This window comes from Euphorbia lathyris, chromosome 1 (assembly GCF_963576675.1).
Source record: "Euphorbia lathyris chromosome 1, ddEupLath1.1, whole genome shotgun sequence".
NCBI lineage: Eukaryota > Viridiplantae > Streptophyta > Magnoliopsida > Malpighiales > Euphorbiaceae > Euphorbia > Euphorbia lathyris.
Window position 1 is genome coordinate 54,204,013 of NC_088910.1, and position 24,623 is coordinate 54,228,635.

Here is a 24,623-nt window from a genome sequence, read left to right on the forward strand (position 1 = left end):
CATATATTTTTTGAAAATTTCTTTTCTAAACTCAGCATGAAAACGTTGTCAACACGAGGGGCAGTTAAAATCAAATCATTTGTTTTACCCTCGAGTATCCGACACTCAGTGGCATCAAATACAACCTTTCTACCGCTATCACACAGCTGATCTACGCTCAATAGGTTATATTTAAGACCCCTGACTAGGGAGACTGACTCAATAGTAGGATTTCCTCCAACAGTACCTGATCCCACTATCTTACCCTTTTTGTTGTCTCCAAAACTTACATTTCCACCTCATTTATGCACAAGTGTGATGAACTGAGTTTCATCACCAGTCATATGCCTCGAGCATGCGCTGTCAATGTACCATAGCTTTGACTTCTCCGCGCACCTCAGGCTCACCTGCAATTGAACTAGTTATCTTTAGGTACCCAATTCTTTTTGGGTCCTCGTTTGTTAGATTTAACAGGTGATACATCATATTTGATTTTGTGACGACATACATTTATAGTGTGGCCATCTTTCCCACAATGGTCACAATAAACCACCATTTGAGGGTGTTTCCATTTTTGGTCAGCATGATGGTGCTGAGCATACCAACATACACTTACAGTGTGTCCTCTCTTTCCACAACAGTCACACTGACTGTTCTGCTGAGTGTACTTTCTATGCTGACTAGTAGCTGAATACTCAGCATTTTGATAGAACCTTTTCTTAGCCGATGAACTCAGCTGGTTCTGTATTGAAGTGATGTCCTTTCTCAGTTTCTTAGAATCTGATTGGACTTCCGAGATAAACCGATGCATGATTTTTAGATTTTCATCTTGCCTGGTATTGTCCTGGAGCAGATGTCGGAGGTCACTAAGTTTGACCTCTTCAATCTCATCACACCGCCTGCTGAGTGCTCTTATTTTCTTGTTACACTTTTTGATCAGTGTATAGAGATCACTCAGGGAATTAACCATTTAATTTCTGAGCAAGGATATAGATGTTACCTCATTAGAGTGTTCCTCATGATCAGACTCATCGGAGAGGTCAACTCGCTCAGATCGGCAGTCGTCAATAGCTTCATCAGCCATAAAACAGATGTTTACTGAATTAGTGGCATCAGCTTCTGATGAGGTTGACTCATCACTGTCACTCCATGTGGCCACCATTGCCTTTCTACTACCCTTCTTTTCTTTCTTCAGAGTAGGATAGCTTGACTTGATGTGCCCAGTTTGATGGCATTCGAAACAAGTAACAGGCTTGGAGCTGTCCTTCTTATGTATGCTGTCGCTAGACTCAGCTCTGTATTTATCACTTCTTTTGAATGGCCTTTTGTTGTTCTTGTCGCTTTTCCTAAACAGCTTCTTCATCTTTCTGGTAAACCCATCTCCTCATCATCTGATGAGTCAGCTTCGGTTGAGTCGACTTTCATGACAAGAGATTTTTGCTTCTTGTCCTCAGTTTTCTCTTTAGCCTCAAAGTTTTTTCATGGAGATCTCATGGGTCAGCAGAGATCCGATAAGCTCATCATATTTGTACGTGGTCAGGTCCTGAGCTTCTTCAACAGCTGTCTTCTTAGCTTGCCAGATCTTGGGGAGACTTCTCAAGATTTTCTTCACCTGCTCTTCTTCTGTGAAGTTCTTGCCGAGTCTCTTAAGCTCATTTATGATGTTGGTGAATTTTGAGTTCATTTCAGAGATGTCTTCATTTTCATTCATCTCGAATAGCTCGTATAGCCGCATGTGTTGATTAACTTTGGACTCCTTGACCTTACCGGTTCCTTCATAGGTAACCTCCAGCTTCTTCCAGATTTCATGTGCTGACTCACAACCTGAAATTTTGTTGTACTCTGCAGCATCTAACGCACAGTGAAGCATATTGATAGCCGAAGCATTATTTTGAAATTTCTTAAGGTCATCATCTGACCATTTATCCTCACTTTTGACGGACTTTACACCATCAATAGTTTCATAAGGAACAAACGGGCCTTGGACTATAGCTAGCCATGCACTCATATTTGTTCACTGGATAAAGTTTTTCATCCTGTTCTTCCATAATGTATAATTTGACCCAAAGAACAGTGGAGGCCGACTAATAGATAATCCCTCGGGGAGTATCTGTGTTGTTTGATTTCCTGGAAGGAAACAAGTGCTGTTCTCAGCCATTACAGGGATCAGCTCAAAATAGTTTTATCTTGAATAGTGAGCTACTCAGCTCTGATACCACTTGTTGGTCTCGTGTAACTTAATATGATTAGTTCTAAGGGGGGGGGGTTAGGAACTAATATAACTTTTTCGCTTAATAATGCTGACTTAATTAAATGTTTGATAATTTAACTTAGCTTTAGGTCAGCAAGGCTGGGTGAAGTGTGAGACAGCTTTAATCAGACGCTGACTAGAGCTGTTTCAATTGTGAGTTGGGAAATAACACTTTAGGTCAGCTTCCAACTCAGCACTCTGATTACTCAGCGTCGGCTTGTACAAATTATATACTGAGTAATTTAAGTAAGCAACACATACATATATATCAAGAGAAAGGGTTAGAGATTACTTAGCAGTCTTATCCTGGTTCGGCCTCATCGCCTACGTCCAGTCCCCAGAATCCCTCCAGATTTTTTCGATCCACTACTGAGCTCTTTAAAGATAGAGCACAAACCGTTTACAATAGCAACTGAGTATGCAAGAGTACCGTCCTCTATTCGTCTACTCAATCCTATCAACCACTAAACACTATAACCGAGTGCTCAGATCTACCACTGAGTACTATAACCGAGTACTCAGCTTCACTCTTCTAACCTTTACAATTGATACAAGATTGTTCTCTCAAAACGAAGAACACTTTAGATGAATACAAATTCACTCTAGACTTTTACACAATGATTGGAATTGGGTGTAAGAGCTTGCTTTTTGTTTTTAGACATCTTCTATTTTGGATTTTCACTCTTGTGAAGATTTTCTTTTTCTGTCTCTTTATAGTTGTATGTGTATATTCGGCTTTGATCCAAATGATGAACTTGTCTATTTATAATGATTTCTGGACTTCAATGATTTGAATTCCAAATAGTCGTTGTGTGTAGAATGGTCATCTTTGTCATCATGTGGTCAGCTTCCAGAGCTGCAGGCCAATCCTGTCTTCTGATTTACGCAGGAGGCAGGCTTGCCAGTTTCGTCTTCTTACGCCAGGTTCGTCTTCTAGCGCCAGGTTTGTCTTCTTGCCAAACGCCAAACGGTCCATGCGTCTCGAAAAGGTCTTTGATCATATTTCTGAGACTTCTGATTTGTTGTAGAGATCTGTCGGACTTTGTCTTCTAGTCAACGGATCATTGACGCTGTCCTGATGAATACACAGCTTGATTGTTCGACTTTGCCTTTAAGATTTCCTTTGTCGGGACTGAGTTACATCTTACTCAGCTTCTTTGATCGGTTTTGCCTTCAAGCATTATTCCACAGAAGAATTTTCTTTTAGCGAGGCTGAGTTACACTCAACTCAGCTTCTGCTGTATGTCTTTGCTTATGCTGACTTTGTTCTATCTTTCTTTTTATGAACACTTAGTTCCTGTTCTCATTAGTTAATATACTCAACATTGAACAAACACATTAGTACAATTAAATCAAAGCACTTAAATTTAATTCTCTTAATCATGGGATTAACTTAAATAATTTTGTCAAATCAAAATCATATGCAAAGGTGTTTCAACAATACCGTCGGGCCGGGGGCGACTCCACCCCACCAGACCGCCCGACTCGCTGACCCCGGTGCTTCCTGTCGTAGTGTGTTATACTCATTCAAGGCATTATGACACAACTTTTTATATGAGAAATCATAAGAAGTTGATGGATGGATGTATGCGGAGCTAAATAAGCATTTATGTGTAAGATCTTGTCAAATACTTTTATTGGTCCCGCTTCATACTAGTTCCAAGCCTTGGATGTGGGGTCCATACACATTTGGTAGCAGTTGAAGAATGAGTTTGTACCAAATTCATAGTGTCAATACCACCAATAACTGCTTACCAAATGTTATACAACCTTCATCAAAGCCCGAGTAATCCTTGAGGGATTATGTAGACAAGTTTAATAAGACTTTCTTGAACACATGGAAGGTTGAATTCGTAACAACTTTGGACACAATGACTCAAAACACGATGTTTGAACGGCTTAAAAAGGAGCTTGTCTTGAGAAAATCCACATATATAACCTCACTGATGAAGAGGGATAAAACATTTGATGAGTTGGATGATGTTGTGTTTGATGACCAGCATATGGAGAAGGGTGACAAAAAGAGCAAGTGATACAACTCTCAAAATAGATACTTGAGAAATGTCCCCAAGAAGTAAAAAAAGGAGCGACAGTCATCATGGATTCTGCTGAACACATATAAGAAAGAGAGGTCTTACTTTGGATAGGTAAAGAACTTGGGTAAACGTGACATCAATAACCCTAGTTAGAAGACAGCGGAGGACTATAGCAAGAACATGAAGGCCTATTGTCTCTTTCATAGGGTAAACAACCATGACAAATAGCATTTTATAGAGCTTGGGCAGGAGATTGAAAGGTTATTAAAAGGGGGCAGACTAGGCTAGTTTATCAATAAAGCAAACATAAGGGATGACTCTAAAGATGATAGGAATCAGTCAGATTCCAAAGAAACTCAAAAGAGTAATTAATGTGATTGCTGGAGGACTAGACTTTGATTCTCGACAAAAATAATTTTCCAGATTACGTCTGTGTATGACATTATTGGTCACGCAATATACAAACAGATTACATTCATACATTTATATCAAAAAACGACATATAATTAAAAATAATCTTTGATTATTAATCATGAACAAATAATTAATTAATTAGAAAAACATTTCTAATAATTATTTTTAATCACACGTATATTCAAAATATATTTAAAATACATATTGAATATCTAAAAGTTAAAAAGTATCATCAATCGTTCTAATCAGAACGTGTCTCTGAAAAAATTAATTTTTAGAATATGAAAAATATTTTATTTTTCTGTAATTTAATTTTAATTTATATGAATTTCTAGGTACTTAAAACAATTTTTACATATTAAAACAATTACAGAAAACTAATTAAATCAATATTAATTATCCTAAAAATAAATTAAAAATTACAAAAAATTTACAAATATAAAAATGAATAGACTGTTAACAAATGACGTTGAACGGACAACGGGAGACGCCACACGCCCCGCGTGTGTAGACGGTGGTCCGATGGCACGTGTAGGCCACGCACCTCCCTCTCAACGTCCGACGGTCCCAACGTTTTGGCCGATAGGGGGTTTCGGGGTTTGGGAGTTCGATGGTGTGGTTGGTTTCAGGTTTTGGCAACTGGAAATTAGGGAAACAGTAAAAACATACCCTTAATTGCGAACGTTAAATATCTAAAACGCGTCAGAAATTTTCAGCAGCCACGGGGCGAACTTCAACAGACTAAAATCATCCTAAGACGCACAAAGTACGTAGATCTGAAGCACAACTCAACCAAGCATGCATTTATTCAATCAAACCAATTAAAAGAATCTCCAAACATGTAAAACAATGGTTCCTAACAGATGGAACACGGAGCTTAAAGGGCTCTGATACCAATGAAGGCTTTAATAGTCATCACATATAATCTTTAACTCTAAGGGATGGGTACGTAATGAATCCAGATCGATCAATTAACAAACAATAGATTTAGAGTTACCTCTTGTAGCACATATCTACTGAATAACAGCGGAAGATTTTGATTTTAGCTCCTATCACCGATTTAGGAGAATGCTCTATCAGATGAGCAATTACCGTTGTTCCACGAACTAAGAATGCACACCGAAGACAAAGAGGGGGGCGACGGATAGGGAGAGAAGAATTGCCTTTTGCAATCTCTTATTATGTATTCTCTATATACTATATTATTAAGGTGATAGCCTCATAGCTATCTATTTATAGTTAGACTAACCTAAACTCTAATCCTAACCCTAACTGATTAGGTTACGAATGGGCTTTTAATGGTTCGGTAAATGGGCCTAGCCCATTTACTCCATTTAATCCTACAAATATATAATATAATTATATTATATATACTTTTTTTTTATGAAAATGCTTATAACTTCATTAGGCTAAAACACAATAAGTACAACAGTAAGAAATCAATTCTTACAAGATCTACAAAGAGACTAAAACGGCTACAGAGAGCAAAAAAACCATTAAGGCATAAAAAAATACAAAACAATAATAAAACATATGTTTATCGTAAATCGAAATCTGTAGAAAAGTAGATGCAATCCAATCTTCAGCATTAAGTCATTCTAAACATTCGGATCTGAGTCCTTTCTTTTGATGCAACCACGTAGATCTATTGATCCACGTACAAGATAAACCATTTCCGAACTTGCCAAATTCAAAAATGATATAAATGAAAGAATAACAGAAAGCAGATACAATTCAGATGGATGAAAAGATTCGATACCATATATGGAAACTGAGTAAAAAGAAAAAAAATAATAAAGTAAAACACATAAAATCTAACCCGGTTGGGTAGAAAGAAGGAAGACAAACTTCCTTCCTTCTTTCTACTCAAAGTAAATCTTCAAAAGGGGACAATTTGAAACTCAAAAGGAAAAAAATACATATAAGATGTATTATGAGATTAAGGGTCCGTTTGTTTTACCTATTATTTGTTGTTGCTGTTACGGTTTGCTGTTGGAAAAGGCTGCTTTTCCAAAAAGCAGAGATTCTCTGCTTTTGTAAAAGGCTGCTTTTCAGGTGTTAAAGGCAAACAGGATGTCATTAACCAAACACATAATACTGTTTTCAGATGTAAAACGCAAACAGGAAGTCACTAACTAAACACATAGAACTCTTCATTTTGAAGTGAAAATGCAAACATGAGCATGAAAAGAAGCACCCAAACACCCCCTAATACATATAAGATATAATCATACATGTATATGTATACAATTTATATTTGATATAACAATGTATATGATTAAGGACAGATTTACACCTTCAATCACAACAAGGTTCCTGGACCTCTAAATCAATCAAACTCCATTAACAATAGTCGTTGTTCATTCTTAAAACGAGATGAGCACAATATACAAATAATAATAAGTGTAATTGTTATTTGATAAATTTAGTTATATACATACACAGGCCAAATATTTTTTAATGGATTTTTATTTAAATGAATTGATATTTGATCAAGTGCTTATTATATAAAATTGCAAACCACTGTTTGATTTTCCAGCAATCCAAAACTTTGATATTTGATCCAACATATTATTTGATCACATTTGCTCACTAACCTATTTCAATTAGTAAATTTTCACGAAATTTGGATAGAAACCTAGTATAACCGTTATCCCATTGACACGTAGCAAGATTTTGACATTGTGACTTAATAGATTTTAATTTAGGATTGAATTTTACTTTTTTCTTTATTTAAATCCAATTAATTATTTCTATGTAGCAAAAAAAAAATTAAGACATATCGTATGTTAAATTAAATTCATGTGTTAAAATATCGTATATTAGGGAATTATAGTTGTGTTGAATCTCAATCTTGATGAAATTTCATTAATTAGGATAAATCATGGATAAATATAATAAAAATGAGTCGGAGTCAAATGATAAATTTTTGAATAAATGAAAGACCAAATAATACGTTATGCATGTAAAGTTTGTTGAACCGGTTCGGCTAGTCTTCCTTAAGGGTGTCCATTTAAGTAGGATGCTAATGTGCTTCCATTTTTTAATTAAAAATATCTTGGAAATAATTATTTGCGAGGAAATTGGTTTTGTCACCTAATCCACATAGGGTGGTTAGTGATATTGCTTATTCTTTATTATGCGACCTTCTACTTTTAGAAAATTGGGGATATTGATGATGTGATTGTGATTGTGATCATTTTAGATATAATTTCAACTATGAGGTTATTTTTATATTTATATATTGATTCAACATTTTCAAACATGATATTAATATAATAAATTAATGTCAACAAATAAATGAGAATGGCTAAAATTAGTTTTAATTCATGCTACAAGTTAACCAAATAAAAGTTTATATATAAAGTATTTTTTACTAATTAATATTTGAATATATATATAACAAAAAGAAAGTTGGAGAAAAGAACAAAGGAGCACCCAATACAACACTTTTCCATTTTTACCTAATCTTTGTCAGCTTTCAGCTTTCAGATTCTTTTTTCTTTTTTCTTCAAAAAAATTGAAAGAAAATAAAAGAAATTATTTTTATATTTATGACAGCTATAAAATTACTGTCTCATCCTATTGTTTTAAGCACATTAAATTTAAGTCAAGCAAATATTAATGGTAAGCTAATCAAATTTATGACAGCTTTAAAATTATTGTCTCATCTTCAATCTAATATCTTCACTATTTTGACTGAGAGACTAAATTACTATTAATATTTAAAAAAAAAATTGAATAAATTTTTGGATTTTTATTTTATTTTTTTATATTCAAGTAATTTTTATCATATAAGATATGGTAAAATAAAAATGGTGAAGTAACAAATTTGAAGCCACTAAATATATGTAATTTTCTTTCTTTTTTTGAGAATATATATATGTAGCTTTCTAAAAAAAAAATACTATGTAGCTTTCATGTAATTAACATTTAATTTAATTTAATTTAATTGTATCACTTTCGGATATGATGACCTATCATTGCATGTTAATGTTGACCTTGACTTACATTATATATTAATTTCAATTAAAAATAATAAAATTATACCATAAAAAGGTAAAAAGAATATAAGAAAATGAAGGGTATTTTGGAGATTGGAAGTATAGTATGAGATTCTGAGGTAATAGCAAAAAGCCAAAATGTTGGATTTCTCAAGAATACAAATGAAGAAAATAAGGAAAAGAAAGGCTGCGGTTTAGAAATATGTGACTCTTTTTCTTTCTTTCTTTTATAAAAATTAAATATTAACAACTGGAGTTTTTTTATCTATTTATTATACACCTAAAAAGTTGTTTTACTTCGCTTGGAAAAAACAAATCTAAATTTCCCATTAAAAAGCATAAAAGAAATTTGAAATTCCCTATGTAATTAACAATTGAGAATATGGATTCATAATACTATATCAATATGATTTTACTTTTTTTTATTATTATTAAAGATTGGTTAGCAAGGAAGGGTAAACGGCGCTTTCAAATATATTTCATCTTGTAAATAGGCAATTGAGGAGTGTTGGAAGCAGCAAAGTCTGGATCAGTCCGTTCAAGCTAAAATTACAAATTTATCACGTGTTCTGCGATGTTGGAGTTCGATGACATTTGAAAATATTGACAGAGAAATATGGCACCTACAGATTGAATAAGCATACTTTTATCACACTCATCCTTAAGGTTAAACACCCATCAAGCATGAAAGATCCGAGGTTGATAGCATTATGCAACGTGTTGTATAAAATTATCTCGAAAGTGTTAGCAAATAGGATGAAAGTTTTCCTCCTTAGTCTAATCGCTGACACATAGTCAGCTTTTGTCTTGGATCGATTAATTACAAATAATGTCATTTTAGCTTTTTTGAGGCCTTCCACATCATAAAGTCTAGAATTAAAAGGAATAGAGACAATTTTGCCCTGAAACTGGACATGAGGAATGCCTATGATAGAATTGAATGGTCTTTTTTTTAGAGAAAATGCTCACCCACATGAACTTTCTTGCACATTTTGTCCAATTGGTAATGATGTGTGTATCTTCTTTTCAATGACTTTTATGATCAACGGGCAACCAAAGGCCTAGTTGAACCAGCTAAAGGACTGTGACCAGGGGGATCCTATCTCCCCATATATGTTTCTAGTGTGTGTCGAAGCGCTATCTGCCAATATCAGGAAAGCGGAACGATATGGCATTACACATAACCTCAAGGTATCAGTAGACAAGTGGTTGAGGAGATCAATAAAATAGTAATTCCAGCAACGATGAGAGAGGACAAACTTGTATGACATTACAAAAAGGATGGGATTTACTCATCAAAGTCAGGGTATAGATTGTTAACATAGAACATGGATGGCGAGGGGGGGAATGGGGGCTGGAAGAAACTATGGGAGCAGAATCTACCTCCAAAACTAAAAATGTTCCTACGGAGGCTCATGGCAGGTGTTCTGCCTTTCAGGACGAAGCTTGCAGCTAGAAGGGTAAATTTACCCATTGTATACCTATTGTGTCCTAATGATATTGAACACGGATGACATTTATTCTCTGGATGTGAGTTTGCCAAATAGTGCTGGTCAGTTGTGGGATTGGAACCTCCGGGAGAGGATAGAAGACTGGATGGTGCAGATGTGTCGAACCTCGAGCGAGCTAGAAATAAGAGATAGTGTAGTAGTATTATGGGCGATCGGGCAAGCCCGAAATGATAAATGCTGGAATAACAGAGCCAGAGGTCCGCTGGAGATCACTCGATCGGTGTAGAGGTATGTTGGGGAGTGGGAAGAGGCATAGATTGAAGTTGAGGAAAACCGAAGGCAGAAAAATTGGCTAAGGACCGAACAGGAGGGGATCGAGAATGGGGGTGCTGATATTGGGTCAGATACTGCTGCTGTCAATTTGATAGCAGATTTTCTGGGAAATAATTGTAGTAGGACTACTGGGATTCATGGGCATGGGTTCTAGGAAAGTTGCAATGAGACGAAATGGGATGGGAAGGGTAGAAGGCTGAACCGAGTGAATAGGACGAGACAATCTGCAGCTGGTGAGGGAGAGTGCGGGGAGGGGACTGCTAGGATTCATGGGCATGGGTTCTAGGAAAGCTGCAATGAGACGGAATGGGATGGGAAGGGTAGAAGGCTGAACCAAGTGAATAGGACAAGACAATCTGAAGCTGATGAGGGAGAGCGCTGGGAGGGGACTGGGTTTTGCAGGAAGAAATGGGAGGCTGAGAGAGGGGTGAGAGCTAGTTAGTGCAGGTATTTAGACTAGAAGGTAGGATATGAGAGTGGGGAGTAGTGAAGTGTTGTTATCTGCAGCTTTAGGGGAGAGGGCTGAGAGTTCGAATACTAGCAGAGGGGGGAGTGAAGTTGGACAAAGGCGAGGGATTTGGGTCCGATCGAAAATTTGCTTCGTAAAGTGCAATACGAATGCCGCACTATTTTTGGAGGATGGGAATTTTGGAGCATGTACATTTATACGGGATGAAAATGGGACGTTCAAGTATGGTTTTAGCTCAGTCAGGCAAGGAATGGTATCGGTAAGAATGGCAGAAGCCTTAGCACTTCGAATGAGTATGGATTGGGCAATGTCACAAGGGTATAGCAACGTAGAATTCGAATCTGATGCAAAGGAAGTGGTCGATAGTATTCGCAAGGGAAATAGAGACCTCATGGAGTACGGTTCAGTGATAGAAGATATGAAACTATTTATTCATTACCACTCGACTTGTTCGGTGACTTTTATTTCAAGATTAGCGAATGGGACAGCTCATGCTATGGCATGAAATGCCCGTTCTTATACTGATTCTTTCATTCATTTTTTTCTCCTATATTTATCCTGGTTCAGGATAGGGATTAATTAATAAAGATCGGAATTACTAGTAAAAAAAAAGTCAGACCACTTTGTTTTTTAACTTAATGTAAGTAGAGACATATTATTATGCTTTTTTACCTATATGTATTGATCTATCTTGTCACATGCATGCATGCATAAAGTAGAAAACCCACATGTGGTGCCCTTGAAATCCATAACTACTGATCTACTCATCATTCATCCCTTCATATCATTGCCACATTATTTCTATCACTAACTTAACTTATCCCCACCACCACCAATATCATTAACAATATAATTATCACAATTAATCAATTAATTAATTAATTAAAGTAACCAACAAATTACAAGTGGAACTAACATATAGTATATCAGAATAAATTAATTTCATGATTGGAAGAAAATGGTTTTATAAAGGGTATGTTGGATATTGAGTGAACATGCAACAAAGGGGATCGAGGATTGGTCTCAATCAAAACTAAATTAGGGTTTTATCACCTTTTTACTCAATTAAGAATTTTTGACTCTTATCATTAACGAGAAATATTCTACATCATCAGATTTTTCTTTTGGAATGTAAGAAAAGTGACATCTTTCTTTTTTAATATACCAATATCTGTTATGTATCAAAATCAATTATTTTATGTACAAGAGATACATACTTTTAATTTATTTTAAATAATGAGAAACTTTTTTTATATATTTGTCAGACTGCTATATATAAAAATAAAAATAAAAAGTGAAGGCTTACACAAGGAAATTTGGTACAGGGGTTTGAATAAATGGTAGCTTAAACTTTATAATTAGGAGAGAATTAGGTTTTAGAATATAGGGAGAATTTCAGCACATTCATGCTAATAATATAATATTGTCACTTTCTGTAGGTTGACTAGTTTTCTGGACCTAATAATTAAGGATTCAAGTATGAGTTGGTGATTGCAGGAGGAAGCCGGTCACATTATATAGCACATGCCCAACTTCATAATCACTGCGACCGACCATTTTAAATAGTTGATCAATCTAAAATATACTTAAGAGATTTGATTAGATAATAGAGGCTAAAGTTTTTAACATATACCTTAAAGATTCTCTTAGCCCTCTTTTAGCATATACCATGGGCACCACCTCTTTAGAGGTTTATCCACACTGGACACCCGTAGACACATACCTTAAGATCATCATTGGGTAACTCTTTTCTGAATCCTAGACACACGATTCTGAAACATTCAGCCAGTTGTATACCAAAGGATAACATTCAGATATCACTTCGGTGAACATCGCCTCCTATTAAAAGACCAATATCCCAATAAAAAGCTACCACATGTACCGCCTATTAAGGAGTTTGTCCACGTTGGACTCTCATAGACGCATGCCGTAAGCCTGTCATTGGCTAACTCTTATCCAATTTCCAAATACATGGTAATGGTACTGGAACATTTGGCTAGTTGTGTACCGCAGATCCCTAACATATCATCTCAATATATTCAAGTAGCCATTTATCAACCTCCATCTGGATCCCTGTCATACATTCGGCCCAAGTTTCTTGGAACCCCAAGGATAACAATCGAGTATTAATCATCTATAGGATTATATGAGATAATTCCTAGCTGGAAATTGGGGCCGGCTGCAATGCAGGGGACCAGTTTGGAGAGTGAATGGTGTGGACCCATAGAACTCCTTTTCGATTCCAAGACGTGCATTATGAACAGCAAAGCAAAAGCAATTGCAATTATCACAACTGCCTGCCCCTCTAAGAGAGGTTACCCACATGGGACCTTCAATTATTTTTATAAATGAAAGATATAAAAGGTCTCTTAAAGAAATGGTGGTTGGCTCAAAAGTCACATGACTCGTCAAAATCCAACTACCTGCATTAACAAGATAGTGGTGACAATCAAACACTTCTCATTATAGGATTTCATTTCATGCCCATATTTCAACCACTTCCTGCACACAATTCTACATTTACTAAATAAATATCAAAATGTAACACTAAATAAACAAGGGAACAAGAAGCAAACCTTTCTTTCGACAAATTCAATGCTGTCATGTATAATCTATTACATAGCCTTCATCTTCTTATAATTGGACTTTAACCCCTCACTCAATCATAATAATAAAACAAAATCTTTCAAGCTGTTTGCTTGGCACTATGTATATCATGCTGTAAAAATACAGAAAAAAAAAAAATCAAAGGGCTTATAGAGTGTAGCAGAAACAAAAATGTTCTCCGGCTCAAGGTTAGAGTAAAACAACCGTAGCACCCAGTACTACTCCGTGTTACTCTCAAAATAAATGGAGGATCATTTTGAAAATTGTCCAGCAAATCACGAATTCCCAGTGTCAGAAGGATCAGTACTACTTGCAATTTTCTCACGGGACTCCTTTCTTAAAATCTTCTGATAGAAACCCCAGCTAGGGTTTGATTCTGTAATGGCCGGCTGCCCAAATGGATTATGGGCAACAAATTCTTGAACATTTTGAGCCTCAGCTAGTTTTTCAAGATATACACGAAGGTCACCTCCAGGTCCTGCTCAGAGAATGAATGCAAGATGAGCATTGATATGGTTGATTTAGAAGTTCCGCACCTTTTTTTGCACCATAGAATGCACGAGTGGGACAATTTGGACATAAATCAAACAGAGAAGGAAATAAGGACAAGATAGCCCCAATTCCCTACCTCTAAGTGACCCAGATGACATGAATTTTATAGAATTGATTCAAAACAATATCTATCAGCACGCTTGTAAGAGCCAACATTATGCTGGGCCAGACTCACACACACAAGTTGCAACAAATGGACATCCTGAATCTACAATCAGAGTAGAGTTATCTTACCTAGTGAAGAATCTCCAGCATCCTTGTATGAGTACGAATAGGGAAATATAGCAGTATTTGCCTAAAAAGATCACATTCAAGAAACAAAGAATATCAAAGTTATACTGATAATACGTCCCAAAAGAAGTAACAAAAAGATATGGAGGAGAATGACTTATGGTACATACTGGATTGCGCAAAGCTTTGTACGGTGAATCATCTAACAGTAACGTGTTAGATTCATTATAATCTCCCTTATTCCATGGAAGACCAGGCTCAACTTTGTCCCATAATTTTTCCAGTTCCTTCAAGACAAGGGGCTTGCTACTATTTTCGACAGTTGTAAATCTTGTACGAGTACAGTGGGATTGATCCTGCATAAGTATGACCAAAAATTACAAAAGATGCACACAATCTAACAACAGCAATTTGATAGTTGAGAGACGACATGGTCTTGATGCATCTGTGTTGGAGTTTTGAAACAAGGAAACTCAAAGAACACAGCACAATACAAGAAAAATAAAGAAGTTCTAGGAAAGAAGAAAGGAGTGAATATGAAATGCAAACCTTATATTGATTTAACTCTACTAAGCAACACATCAGCAACACAGTAACATGTAGCCACTAATGCACAATGCTAGATTATAGCAACAGCTAAAATAGTGTAGCAGATTCAAATTAGTCAGCATGTTAGACACATCTGATAAGTAGCTGTAGCAACATTTTAGGCATTTCTAACACTCCTTGCCTAAGATGTTGCTAAATCCTAACTAGCTTTAAAAACTTCAAATTTAGCTTTAGACAGCTTTGATTAAAAAAAAAAATATCAACAACTGTAGAAAACATAGAGCAATATAATTCAACACTCCTCCTTACTTCAAGTTTCTCACTCAGAAATAGCTCCAATGAAATCACCCATAGCACATACTTATAGAGTTTGTACTTAAATTTGACATCAAAGCCAACACGGAGACATTTTGATGCTCAAGGCATGGAAGTAGCACAAAGCACTGAAGAAAACCACAAAATAAAGACAACAACATCCGTCACTGTAGAAATATTCAAATTTTCCTTCCTATGCACATTCAAAAATGTTTAACTTCACTTCCTTTGACTTAGGTCTTGTTTGATAACAACTTTCAGCACTTAAAATGAGCACAGTAAGTGTTTATTGCTTGCCACAAATAATTCATCTTCCTCTTATTGATCTGCAACTTGGGCCTCATTTCTTTGTCGAGAGTTGCTCCTCCAAATCTTCTCATGATGTCTTATTTAGATGAAATTTTTACATTTGACATCTGTTCTTCTCCAACATTTAAATGGAGGATGACCTTTCTTGCCACAATAATGACAAGGAGGGTAATTCTTCTTTGTTCCTTTGGGATTTTGACTAATTTGGAGATTAGCTTGCAAAGCTACTACAAATCCTTCCTTCCTCTGACCCTTCTTTGTTCTTGTGCATGCAGTGAATTCAATAATTCTGCCAAGGTACTACTTGATAAATCTTTAGAAATAGCATCAAATCTTTCAGGAACTGTAACAAGAATTTTCTGAACAATTCTAGTATCAGTAAATTCATTACCAAGCAATCTTACAATGTTGATGAAACTCAAAAGTCTGTCAGAGTACTCCTTAATTATCCCTGGCTCCTTCATACTTTGCATCCCAAAATCCTTTATCAAGTTCATCACCAGCATCCCTTTGATTCTCTCATTACCTTCATATCCTTCCTTGAGAAAATCTCAGATGGCCTTATTGATTTAAGGGTCATAATCCTGGTAAAGGTCATTAGTGATAGGGTTTTAAACAAGCACGCTCTTGCCTTTGACTTCCTTTGCTTCTTTCCTAGATAAAATACATCCATGGCCCCAAAGCTATAATTAACATTCTGGCCCCTAAACATTATTTCGTGACATAAAAAGTCCATCAACTTTACATTATACTAACATCAAAGTCCAAATCAAAGAAAATTCATTTGAAAAATTAACGAAATATGACCTAGACAAGTTTGACCACATTTGACTCTTTTTTTCCATGTAATTATAAATTATGGTCAAATACCTATTTTCAGGTCATCATTTCGTTAATTCTTTAACAGATTTTCTTTGATCTGGACATAATGTTAGTATAAATGTAAAGTTCGAGGACTTTTATGTCATAAAATGAAGTTTAGGGAAGATATTATGTAAGTTCAACACCATAGTCTTTGTAGATAGCCTCATCTCATGGCATTAAAAATCTTAATCTTGTACAGTTTTTCAAAGCAAATCCCTTCAAATGCCCATGAAAAAAGATATCATAGGGCTGCAGTGGACTTGGTTAATATGAGAAAAAATCAGGAAAAAAAAATGGATAGGTAGCTTGTGGATGATAATACTTTAAAACTATAATTAAACCAGCAATTAAAATGTAAGACTGAAATTTCATGTTTCCTAAGTCACAGTGGCTCTTCTGAAAAACATATCATACGCAACTAAATCAAAACTGCTGCTTCAGCAAATATTTTGAAATCCTTTAGGTGAGGACTAGAAAAAATAAAAATTTCTGGAGGAGGAATATTCACAAGCTTTATGCAAAACAATGTTCTAATGTTATCCTTCATAGGCAAACAGTACCCATGTTAAATAATGTTCTAAGATTATCCTTCATAACCAACAGTATGATGTTATCCACTCAATTTGAACAGCAACCTGGACCAAACAAAATTATATTTAAGAATGCATGCAGTTGCCTTATTTTTTCTTTGTTTGCAGGAACAGCACTAGACATATACTTAAGTGCATAAATATGTTTTATTTTATATATTAACAGATTTACTTTAGTTTTACACACTTTACACATCAGAGGATATATTATACAAGTTTTAATAACATTTGGTTTCTGGACACAGATGCAGATTGCAAACCCAATTAAATGGACCAAAGTACTTTTAATTATAAGTTACAAAGCATGCTTACCCAACAAAAAAGCAACTTATGTCGAGAATCTTCCATGAGAAAATCAACTACTTGGTCCACATTTCTCCTGCAATTTTGTTTGCATATAGTTACTCTACTATAGGATCATTAATAAAGACAATGTGTAGAGAAAGGTATAACACAAACTTATTTTATAATTAAGAAATAGGATAAATAATATGATCACTTCTAGGTAGAGCATTACTTGAGTCTTGAGGACCAAACTCCAACATTAAATTTCTCGAAGCAAAACTGTAGAAAATCGTCGCAAAAAGGCCTTCTAAAAACTGGAAAAAAAATGCAGCAAAAAATTAGGTTAGATTAAAAATGACACGGACATGAATTATCTTAACAAGGAAGGGAACTTCTATTTCAATTTTTACCTGATTTCTTGGATATTACAATGTCAGCCTTACTTGCAAAACAAGGGTGTGGAACAATATCAGCTAGAAGTCCATTCACATCGAGGATAAGAAGCTTTTTATCACCGTCTCCAACAGGAACCCCTAGCAGAGGGTGCGCTACATGCTGAAAATTATGCTTCTCAATAGAATCATTTAAACTGGTGCTTTTCTTTATTTCCATTATATCCTTACTTTCTGGACATGCAAAATCAACATTTAAACAGTCAGAAGAAGTTTTCTCCGCCAAAACATTTCCCACGACATTGACTGAAGCAGCAACCTCACCAGCTTGAACTCTTTTAACTTCATTATTTGAAATCTTAGTCGAATGCAGTTCATCTGAATCTGTAGAAGCTTGTCCAGCTACTGTTGTAGGTTTTATATCTTCTTCCGAGTTAGAGGACTTCCTTCTTTTTCTACGACGTGATCTCAATTTTCCCTCAATCTTTTCAACCAAAATACGAGCAGCTTCTTGATTACTACATGGAGTTCTTTGAGAATAACTTTCTTTTACACAAATTAAAGCATTTTCCTCCTCTGACCTGTCTAACTCTGGAAGAGGAACATTAAGTTTATCAGTAATCACAGAGGTATTAAGTTTATGCTTCTTTTCCTCTCTGTTTATCTGAACATTTTCCCTCTCATCCAAAATAAAAGCAGAAACAGGATCATTATGATTGTGTTTGTTCACCTTGCTACTTGGACTTCTTGAAGAATCACTTTGCTTTTCAGATATTGAAGCATTTTCGTCCACCTCTATGATGTCCAAGGCTGCAGGGGGAACATGAGCTTTATCAGTTATCACAGAGGTACTAAGCTTCCGCTTACCTGTCTTTCTCTTTTTCTTAATATTTTCATTTCCATCCGAAACAAAAGCAGCATCACCTTTGTTATCATGTTTTTCCACCACATCGACACTTGGACTTCTTGTGTCACTTTGTTTTTCAGATAGCAAACCATTTCTCTCCATCCCCACAACGTCCAAATCTGCATGAGACTGATGAGCATTATCATTTATCACGGAGGTATTCTGCTTCTTTCTCTTTCTCCTCCTCCTCTTTTTCTTAGTACTTTCCTTTTCAACCAAGCTAAGAGCAGCCTCACCATTATGCTTGTTCACTATGCTAGCACTTGGACTTCTTGGAGAATCACTTTGTTTCTCAGATATCAGAGCATTTTCCTCTGTCCCTGGCAAGTCCAAGTCTGCAAGAGAAACATGCACTTCATTAGTAATCCCAGAGGAATTTAACTTCTGCTTCTTTCTCATTCTCTGTCGCATTTTCTTTCTCTTTGACTTGGTCAATACCGGTTGTGCAGCAATTTCAGAATCTGTGTTTGCATTAATCTCAACTAAAGAATCATGGCATGAATTTGTTCCAATTGAATCATCCTTTGGCGTAGAAGTGTCCATTTGAATGTTTATTGGGGCATCCTTATCTTTCAGTTTTCTCTTTCTCTTCCTATTCTTTTTCTTTGGCTGTGAACATTTAGCTTCCAGATTACATTGAGAATCTGTGACATCAGATACTAAACTATCGCTGATTGGGGGATCAACAACCACATCTCTGTCCAATGTCATTAAGCAAGATTCACTGGTAGTATCATTGTTTACAAAATTACCGTCATCCAAAGGAAAATGCCTCTTACTCGAATTTTGTTTGTCCTTCTCATTGTCACATGAGATCTTCACCGCATTACATGTTGCCATCCCTCTTTGATGTAGCGATTTACTGTATATAAAAACTGTAATTCTGTTTCCTTAAACAAGTGTTGCATCTACCATATGCCTCAGACTCATACTCAAGAAAGTTCCTTTCATCTTTCAAATACGCATTTGTGTCATAATAAAGATGTACAATCTTTTACCTCTTTTTGAGCCTCGTCTGGATAGTGACCTGCAATTATCCAAAAACCTGATTCATGCACCTATAAGTAAGAGCAAAACAGGAACAGGCATCATACAATCCATATTGAAAAAGTGGTTTTATTTAACGTAGTGGAGCAAATAACTTGCTCTAATCTTTTTCTCTCTTTTTTTTCTTTTAGAAAATGATGCTCCAATCTAAATCCATATTGTTGAACATAATGTGAATTAAATGAATACATTATTAGATTCAATACAATTACAACTCAATTTATACGAGTAAAGTCACTAATTAAGCAAATTAGTATTATCAAAATGACAAAACATCTTATCCCATATAATTCTAGGGGCACAACGACGTTGAGAAACCTAATTAAGTCAACGGAACAGTAAGCACATAAGAAAAGTAGAAACAGATCAGAAGAGCTATATTTTATTTCTAATTTTTTGAAAAAGAAGAAGAAAGAAAGAAAGAAAATAGACATACATACAAGGAAAAGAGAATATTGAAACAACTGGAGAGAATAACAGAAGTAGAAATGGAGGAAGGATTGGAGGAAGAGCAGACCTGAAAAGGAAGGGAACAACTTGAAGCAAGGAGCCGGTGAGAATATTGGAGTAGAAGATGAGGAAAATGGAAGTGCTGAGGTACAGGAAGACGGAGATGAGGAAGGTTTAAAGAGCAGTGGCGGATGGGAACTGGTGAATCGGGGTCTGTATGATAAATGGAGCTAGATTTAGTTCAGAGCCGCTGCCAAACGCCCATTTTGGTTTTCTTCTTCTCTGATCTATCCGACGTCGTTGAGCACCATGATAAGGCGTTTGACTTAAAAAAAAAAAAAAAAAAAAACTCAAATTTAACCCTAAAATTTCAAACAAAGTGTAGAGTTGGCTTTAATGTATGAAATAAGAGAAATTTGACCATAATATTTTCAAGAAAGGTTAATTTTAACTATGCATTATCGAAATTTTAAAAATATTGGTTTGACTATCATTTAACTGTCACATTATACGTTCCAAATAAGTTTACCAATAAATTGAAGCGGTTTCGTATAATAATAACATAGTAAATATTTTAGACAGTTTGACAAAAAAAAATATAATTAACTTATATATAGCAAATCTAGTTTTTAGCATTTTAACAAAAAAAAAAATTATAATTTTATTAGTAATACACTAAATATTTTAGACATAATAAATATTTGGAAAGTCTAAAGTGAAAGTTAGAGACCATTCATACCAGTTTTTTCTAATTTTCGATAACGTATAGCTAAAATTAATCTTGCTTGAAAATGTTATGATTAAATTTGCATCATTTCAAAACGTTAGAGTTGAATTTGGTCTTTATCTATGTATATAGGGAAATTTACAAAAATAACTCAATGGGTGGCCCATTTATATTTTTAGATCAATTTCAATACATGCTACTGAACTATACATTTACTCAATTCATTTACCCAAAATACTCTTATTCTCACAACCTCTTACCTTCTACTTGCAATTTGTGAACAAATGGGCGATTTACGAAACTATTCTAAAGACAAGTTTGGATTGATTTTTGAAAGCGATGTTGGAGATGAAACTTGAATGAAAGAAGATAGAAAAATAAAAAGATGAAGATTGGATTGTGATTTTGTGTTGTGTTATTAGTTATATATATATTAAAGATATTTTTGGAAAACATGTATTGTAAGTGTATAGTTTGATAGCATGTGTTAAAATGGGTTCAAAGGTGTAAATAGGTCTCCTATTGGATTAGTTTTTTAAATTTTCCATATATGTATAGTGTTGGTTTTCCTATTGCTTAGTCATAAATGCAACGTCTAGAGCATATTTTTCTGTTCTTTTGGAGTTTTTCGAGTTGACGATGGTTCATCTATTCACCACATGTCTCAGTTTTGCATTTGTTGAGGGGATATGTCAGGAGTAGTTAATGCTTCGTGATCATTACTTGTTAGTAATGATGATGCTCGTCGTTTCACTTACTTCTCGAATAGTATAAAAGGAGGAGGGTGTTAGGTGAGCCTCTTTCTTTCTGTGTTCATCTACTCTGCTTTTTGCTGTTTCTTGCGATCATCTTTCTAGAAATTTTCCTTTTAAGCATAAGTAATTTTGATCATTTTCTACGTTTACATTTCTTTTCTAATTATGGCTCATAAGAAGCAGAACCCTAAGAAGCCTACCGAGGTTGATAAATCTGATGGGAAGAAAGTAGTTGACAAGAGGAAGAAAATTTATCGTCAGACTGAGGAGTACGCTTCCACCTTGATCATCAAGATATTACGGTTACTTCTTGATGATCATCCTGATTTATGAGATGGATGTGCGCCTCCCCTCATCTTCTTACTGGGTGGACACCGTTCGTCGTGGTTACTTGGGTATTTATACCCAGCATACTGAGTTAGGGCTGTGATTTCCTCTAATGAGCAGTGTTGAGGACATTCTTCAAGAATTTTTACTTTTCCCTTCCTAGATTTCTCCCAATTCCTGGGTGGAACTTCTAGCCTTTGCGTATATCACTCAAGATATAGGCATTGAACTGAATGGGGCCATCTTTCTCCATCTCTGGAATCCCAAACTGAGGGCCACGGATGAACTGGTTATCTATGATATGCATAGGCAGTGGATCACTTTCTTGTCTAAGAAGAAGTATAGCTTCAAAGGTTTTAAGATGAAGTGGCTTTTGGTTCGTCCTAATAAGGATGATATAGACACTCCTTATTTTGGTGGTTTTCCATTTCAAGTGGATTGGAATGTAGCTCTCGGAGATCATGATAGATGGAGAGAGGAGAGGGAGCTTATTGAAGTTGATGAGAGGGTTGTTGCTCAACTTATTGAGTTTGATATGGAAAAGGAGTGTGCGGGCATGATTAAGGTAAACCAATATGATATTCCTTGTGTCCCGATGAGCCTGAATATGGTGTTTTATACCATCAGCATGACTGAGTATTATGATCTTCAAGGTGAATTTCTTGTTTCTTATTTCTTAGTTTTATGTTGCATGTCTTTATCATGTATAATTTGGATATTCGTGCTCGTATGTCACCGAGGAAGGTAGGGAGGCTATTGATAGATCTATTGTTGTGCCTGGGGGTGCTCCTACCCCAAGGGAAAATGAGGTGCTAGTGGATGATCTAACTCCCGATGGGGTGATATCGGGGTCACCAGAGGGGAGGGCCTCTCACCACGATGTTGCTAAGGTCGGATCTATCAGTGCAGGCAGAGGCTGCAAGGTTCGAGTCGAGCTTGATGTGCCTTTTTCCAGTCGCAATGCAACTTTTCTGTCTACTGGACTCTCTTTTCCTGACCGGATAAAAGTCCCAATTGAGCCTATGATTGTTTGTTATACTCCTTTAGTTGAGGTTAGAGTTTATGTGTTTGGGGCAGTCATTGCTGATAGGCAACCTATTGTGGAGCCAAGTTTTGAGCCTCTAGTTGAAGGTGGTGGGGCAACCACCAAAGAAATCTACATGGTTGCATTGTCTAATTCAGAGATGAGGTAGGAGGATGTTGCTGAAGAGGTTCCATTAGGGATAATGTTTGATCCTCAAACTCCTTTGGGGGGGGGAGATAATCCACCAGCTCATGAGGGAGCTTGCCCGGAGGGTGTATGTGAGGCCTGAGTTCCTCAGAGGGGAGATAGGGGGAGGTTTCGGAAGGCACTACTCATAATAAGGTTAAAGTTCAGGTTTCAACCCGAGTTTTGGAGCTCAAGGTTATTCGTATGCACTACAAGAGGAAAATGTCTGCCTCGGAGGATGATTCCTTTGACCCTAAAAGGAAGAAATCTTATTCTTTCAAGTCGCCCCAAGAGGAGGAAGCAGATGAGAGTCATGAGGGTGGGCCCATGATTCGCACATTTTTCATGCTTTTCTTTGTGCCTTTTGGGATTTCTCGAACATTTTGTCTCTTTTAGCCAATGTTTTAAAAACCAGGCTGGATATTGAACCAGATTGATAAAGGAGTCAATAGGTTCAACCGGTTGACTCAGATTGGTTGAACCGAATATAAATAAATAATATATATAAGAATATATATATTAATCCTATAAAAGAAATATATAAATTAATACATTCATCAATATCTCCTAAACACTAATCCAAAAATATCTTCCGAAAATAAACTCTTATCCTTCTTTTCTTTAGATGAATTAACTCTTATCTTTTTTTATATTACAAAAAAAAAAAAAACTCTTAACTTTTTATTAGTAATTTATTTGTAAATTAATTATCAATTCTTGAGAACACAAACCTCCACTCAATAAGTCTCACTTTTTGATAAAAATTAATTTGCTTTTGGCTATTTACTGCTAACTTTTTGCTTTTTGAAAAGTTTTCAAAGTTTCTTCTCCCGTCTTTCAATATTTCCTTCTCGTAGCCGACTGAGACCAGGCTAAGTAGTTTCTTCCATCCAACTTCACAACAGTGATCATAAAACTGAATCTGTTGTTACTCCTTTTGTAGCAAATGAAAAATAGATGAGAGAATGTGTGATAATGCTAGTCAAAAGGGAAAAGGCGATGATTATCAGTTCTTACTCTTGTTCCAAGAGAGAGAAAGTTGAGAAATAGAAATCAGAACAAGATGGAAACAGATCGGAGAGAAATAAGATTCGATTCTCTATTGTTTGGTTTTTAGCTTTCGTTTTTGTGTGACGCCAATCAAGGGAAGACAATGATCAAGATTTCTAGGGTTTTCTTATTTGAAGCGCATGACAGGAAGGAAAGATGGAAGACAAAGAAAGCAAAGCATTATTTGGGGTTCATCTAATTTAATTTTGGGATTCAGATCTAATTTCTTTTAACACAAATCGGAGTGAAACCGGTTCATCGGGTTGATCTCGGTTTGCCGGTTTCACCCGGTTCATATAGGGTCACTAGCAGTGACCCCCAAAACACCCTAACCATACCGGATGCCTGACCAAATCCCGATTCAACCGGCCAGTGCGGTCCGGTTTTCAAAACCATGCTTTTAGCTTTGAGTTGGGTGTTATAGGGGGGTCGCATTTCTCTAAGTGATCCTCAGATCTCCCACGACCTTGGTCGCCTTTTGTTGATGCCTGTTAAGGGCACGGTTTTTTGCAAGATGGT

The 24,623-nt window shown here is 35.8% G+C and overlaps 1 protein-coding gene across 4 annotated transcripts; it reads right to left on the minus strand.

Moving 5' to 3' along the window:
- Positions 1-13,491: 13,491 nt before the first annotated feature.
- LOC136233441 (uncharacterized) lies at positions 13,492-20,313 on the minus strand. Of its 4 annotated transcripts, XM_066023123.1 has the most exons (8): positions 20,103-20,313; positions 17,956-19,565; positions 17,650-17,865; positions 17,472-17,553; positions 17,267-17,333; positions 14,498-14,683; positions 14,331-14,391; positions 13,492-14,022 (listed from the first exon to the last, which is right to left on the minus strand). In XM_066023123.1, the coding sequence occupies exons 2-8, from the start codon at positions 19,376-19,378 to the stop codon at positions 13,820-13,822; spliced, it is 2,238 nt and encodes a 745-aa protein (XP_065879195.1). In that variant the 5' UTR covers positions 19,379-19,565; positions 20,103-20,313; the 3' UTR covers positions 13,492-13,819. The 4 variants fall into 4 exon arrangements, with proteins under 4 accessions (XP_065879195.1, XP_065879172.1, XP_065879188.1 ...); XM_066023100.1 differs by having other exon boundaries at positions 17,650-19,565; positions 20,103-20,312; XM_066023116.1 differs by having other exon boundaries at positions 17,650-19,583; positions 20,103-20,312.
- Between the last annotated feature and the right edge of the window lie 4,310 nt (positions 20,314-24,623).